General features: G+C 38.9%; 2 protein-coding genes across 2 annotated transcripts in view; both read right to left on the bottom strand.

Annotated features, from left to right (window-relative positions):
* The window catches only part of LOC100747537 (aminopeptidase N), a 16,216-nt gene extending 12,487 nt beyond the window's left edge, over positions 1-3,729 (bottom strand). Inside the window, exons 1-3 of the mRNA XM_003492642.4 lie at positions 3,695-3,729; positions 3,285-3,357; positions 1,992-2,248 (exon numbers count right to left, since the gene is read on the bottom strand). Of these exons, the coding sequence (XP_003492690.1) occupies positions 1,992-2,248; positions 3,285-3,357; positions 3,695-3,729 (365 nt within the window). The remainder of the gene's footprint in view (positions 1-1,991; positions 2,249-3,284; positions 3,358-3,694) is intronic.
* On the bottom strand, positions 3,694-4,645 carry LOC105681327 (the record flags this gene model as incomplete). The annotated part of the gene is made up of 1 exon (XM_024370509.2): positions 3,694-4,645. A coding segment is annotated over one exon (549 nt), but the record flags the coding sequence as incomplete, so codon positions are not given.
* Positions 4,646-4,978: the final 333 nt, after the last annotated feature.

The raw sequence follows: 4,978 nt of genomic DNA, 5'->3' as shown, positions 1-4,978 counted from the left end.
GATGACGAATCCACGGTCAACGGGATGAAAGATATACTTGCTCTGACTCAAACTCATTGATCGTCAGGCGCGCTTTAGAGGGGTATAATGTCTGTGTATTTGCATATGGCCAGACTGGTTCTGGTAAAACATATACTATGGAAGGTTTACCGGGTATTGAAATGGAAGGCATGATACCTAGAACGGTATACATTGAACAGTATATATATATATGTTGGAGATGAAAGGACGCCGGAGCCGTCCCTCTGGAACTTCGGCAAAATCCGTAGAATTGCCGGAAAAACGCAGCTTTTATAGCGGGTCCTCGGGCTAACTGGACTTGTGCTATGTACGTGCCTCAACATCAGGTATTCGTTGTCCTCAGGAACCGTTGGAATGTTTTACTGTCGAGTACCTCTATTGGTATTTCTTTTAATGAGGGTCATACTATAACTCCACACCTTTGTTAGGCGAAGCGCCCGTCCCGTTGACCGCGGCTACGTTCGGCGACTGATGGTCGCCTTGAGTCCAAGTTTATTATCACAAATCGCAAACAAGTACAATTGGGCAGGATGACGGCAAATTGTTTAATTACGACTGTAAACTTTAATTACGATTTTACGGATTTTCCCGAAGTTCCGGAGGGACGGCTCCGGTGTCCTTTCATCTCCAATATAATCTCCATTGAACAACAACGATGGCTTGTCCTAATGAACAACGTTCATTAAGTCTAACGACAACCCGACATATATATTACCACATTACGTATATTTTCATTTTCTGTTACGTTGCGTGAAACGGAAAGGAACCTTTAATCCTGCAAGTATTTTCGGTTTATAGTTGGTACTTAAACCAGTTCTTAGGTCTATTGCACGTTCTTACAAATTACGGAGAAAGCTAACGGTGGATACCTAACGGAAAAGGCGAATATTTGTCTCACGGAAAAGCCGGCTTTTCCCATGAACAAGGTCACGAGCCACGTCGGTAGGAGGCTTCCTCCTCCAATCTTCATTTATTAACATTGGCTGTAATCAATGCACATCGCAGATCGTTACCTTCACTGTTCTAACGAAAAGTGTGAACAACGAATCCAGGTTCTTAGTTCAAAAGATACACCCACTCCGAGCTTTCCTCCGTAATCACATAAGGACGAGCTTCACTTGTTCTCGGTACCCTGCTGGGGGTAGCCACCCACATATTATATTAGTATACCGCTATAATATTTTACCCAATGTCCTACTGGACAAATTGTAAAATTTAAGTAAATAAATAATAAAAAAAAAAACTTGTTCTCATCACGACAGAGCAGTCACTTCTCCCTCTCCTACGATTCGTGGCGTCGATTAGTCAAATCATAATGGGAATTTACGACTCCCGTTGGCGCGCTTCTTCGAGATCGTGTCTCCCCGCGAACGTCCAGAAGTTCATTTTCATTTCATTTTATTTCACATTATAGTTATTTATAACTGTCTATATACATTATATGTACATAATGTATATATAATAATAATAAATAAATAAATAGTATATGTATATATATTACTCATTTCCAGAAATTCCATTTTCTTTCAAATTTCATTTATATAATTTCATATTACGTAATTTCCTGCAAGTAATATCCTATTATATGTATAGTTGTTGATATGAGGCTGAAAGTTGGTTCGCATGAATGATATGTATCTTTAACTCATACGTATAGCAGAACTCGTAACATGACAGTAATATGGTATACCCATTTTTCTCCTTTCCCTAGAAAGTCCCAGGAACAACGAAAAGAAAATAAATTTGTATGAAATATACTACATAATTTAAAACGTAATGGATCTTATTGTAGAATTTTGTATTCTTCCCACGGAGAGTTAGGGATTGACAGTCTTGGGATCAGGTAGAAAATTTAGCTCCTTAAGTTTAGCTCTTCCAGCCAGAAGAATTTTTCAACGAAATAGAGTCCATTTTTAAATAACGTCATTTACAATTATAGCGAAGAGTATGATGCGATTTTATTCGCTTACCTTTCTTCCAACGATGCCTCCGTGATCCTAACATCGTATTTCGTGATTGCAAGATGTGGATGAGCATTTAAAACAATTATGTCACTGGTATCCATCCAAGTGACATTGATCTTAACTCGACCTTTGAATTTGTCATTCCCGATAAAAGGTTTAAGTTCCAGGTGATAGCTGGTCGGCACTACTTCTGTTGGTAATCTGCGTTGGCTTACTTTGGGCACGTAAACGTCGTTCAGGTCTATACTCCGTTTGATCTCCAACTGTAAATGATTTTCAAGCGTAATATTTACTGTGGTATTTTTACTGCCTGAAATACATTATGAAAAATATATATCTTTATCTTTATACCGTCCGGAACAGAAGGGAGGTATCATAATTTGACATGTGCATTTTTGTTTTGTTTATCGTAACAGTCGATCTTTGAGATAAAGAACGACGCTGAAGATAGACGACAGTAATATTATTTTTTAAAGGCATTCTCATTTTATATCCTATCTATCGTTTCTTTTTAAATTTTCATTAGCTGCTACTTCCTTATGCATAGATAACAACTATCTTCTGTATTGAAGTTAACTTGGCTTACTAAATCTTTTGTATCTTTACATATTACAATCATTATTGATTATGATGATTGATATATGATTTACAATTATTTGTATCTTTACAATATCTGATATTTGTGTCTATTAAAAATACGGTATAAGGCATTGCATATTACGTTTGAATATCTTGAGAAATTTCTTACATATTTAAAATATTTCTGAAATATAGAACATTCTACATAAAACAATTGTTTCATAGAACTTGCGAATATTGTAAATTCAATGCATGTGTTTTAGTCTCATCTAGTTTTTTTATTAATATTATTATCCTCTTGATAAAAGTCGAATTTACGAATCTTTGGGAATATTTCATTTTGATAACAATCGTCAGAAGCTCATATAACGCGCTAAGAAAATATTAGTAAATAATTTGAGACATTTGAACACATTATCTGTAAATATCTCAACTGGCTCGCAATTACTCGTAGAAATTAACGTGTTTCACTTCGAAACGTCTATTAGAGAAACACGGAAAGCAACTGCAGCTTTAAAACAAAGCCAACCAACACAAGCATGTACTCGCTAATTATTCACTTATTTTTAACTCTTCGGCTTATTAAAAAGCGAAACTATCTCACCGAAACGCTTTACGATATTTAAAACCGTTTTTCATACGTGCGTATATAAAATCATCTAGAAGAATCGTACTTACATATTTCATAAGGATAAAATAAAATAAGGAGCGATTGCTTACGTGTGCTTCGATATCTGGGAGAACGAAGACCAGGAAATATCCAGCGATGGCTGCTATGAACCTCATGGTTCTCCTGCGGAGTAAGTCGAAACTGATTATTCAGGACGTAACTGAATAAAACTGCTAGTTCACATAAAAATTATTCAACGAAATATTAACCGTTCCAACAATACGACTATACTATCGTTTGATCGTTAATTACGTGCAACTACGAATGTTAAAAACGCCGGAGAGAAATTTTGTTTCAGAGTCTAAGATCTTTCCAAAGACGATTCGCTCCACTGTGTTATCTTTTCATGTTTGGTAGCACGGGATTCGCCGAGACACTTGTATCGATCGTCAACGTATAATCAAACTACACAGTATTATCTTGAGCGGTTTGCGATCACCGATGCTCCACAGCGACTTACTTCGCGATCCTTATCCAACACGTCCGTACTTGCATGCTGTAGGCGACGATCTAACCGATGTAATTCGCGTATTTCGAAGTGTCGTCGCTTACGACCACTTCAATAGCTTCGATCGAAGCTATCGTCGTCGCTTGACCTTGATACCGGCAGCCAATATTCGTATTGAAATGCGAAAGTACCGCGTGCCAACGCAGTCGTTCGCCAACTGCCCTCCAGCTTTCTGCTCTTTCCGACTGTACCAGCTTCTGTCGGATCGCCTGAAAGAAACGAAGAAAAGCGTACAAAAAGAAAAGAAAAGAAAAAATGTTAAACGCGAGCAGAGAAAACGTGAACGACCACGTGATAGGGGTACGCCGCGGCGGATTGGTGTCCGAAGCACGGATTCAAAGCGCTTAGATCCACTTAGCCGCGTAATCGGCGATCGTCCATTATCCAATTCCATCGAACAGACGTCACAAAAGGGCCTAATCGCGGCGGTACCCGTCGGTGACGGATGAGATGCACAGCGTCAATGGCCAATCCCGAAAGCATCAATGGAAATTGAGATGCCACGAAGCTGCTCTGTGAATCTCTGCGAATGTCCTGCCGCTGATTCTGCAACCAGAAACCATTGTGTATTCGTTTAATGCATGAAAAGCCGGCAGCCAATTCAGGTCTCGGCTTGGCGTTCGTTTCCGATTTGGTGTCAATTAGGATTGATAGCAGGTTTTGTGTATGTTTTCTTCGCGCGTTTATAGGCCAGCTAAGGCCACTCGTGCCACTTGTCCACGTGCTTCCTTTAACTTTCAAGCTGCCTCGGAGGAGGCACTTGCCAGAGAGACCTCGGCGTCGGCCTCTTTTCATTCGGCACATCCCATGATCTGGAACAAGATCTTCATTAGTATTGCGATCCACTTTAACTAGCTCGCGTACACATTGTGCAAATGTTGCTCGTGTTCGTGGTATGCGACGTCACAGATAAATTATATCGATAATATGATAGGTATTTACCATTTTGCAAAGTATTCCTAATTCTTAAGATTGTGAGATAAAATGCTTCTGTTAGAAAAACATTCGATTGTCCTTCAAACAGCATGGATCTGAATTTCAAAGATGACGGGATTGTTTTGTGAAGTAACTTATTAGCGTTATTGTTATTAGTCCTTTGATAAAAGACACAGAAAATATATTAAACGAGACTGGAGAAGGACTAATAGAATCGAAAACGATAATGAAGAAGAGTTGGGCAATATAAGACGGGGAGGAACGACAATAAGGAAGCATGGCAAAGAGGCAAGAGCCCAA

This window comes from Bombus impatiens, unplaced genomic scaffold, assembly GCF_000188095.3.
Source record: "Bombus impatiens unplaced genomic scaffold, BIMP_2.2 scf_0791, whole genome shotgun sequence".
Lineage (NCBI taxonomy): Eukaryota > Metazoa > Arthropoda > Insecta > Hymenoptera > Apidae > Bombus > Bombus impatiens.
Note: the sequence above shows the minus strand (reverse complement) of the source record. Positions and strands in the feature narration are given on the sequence as shown.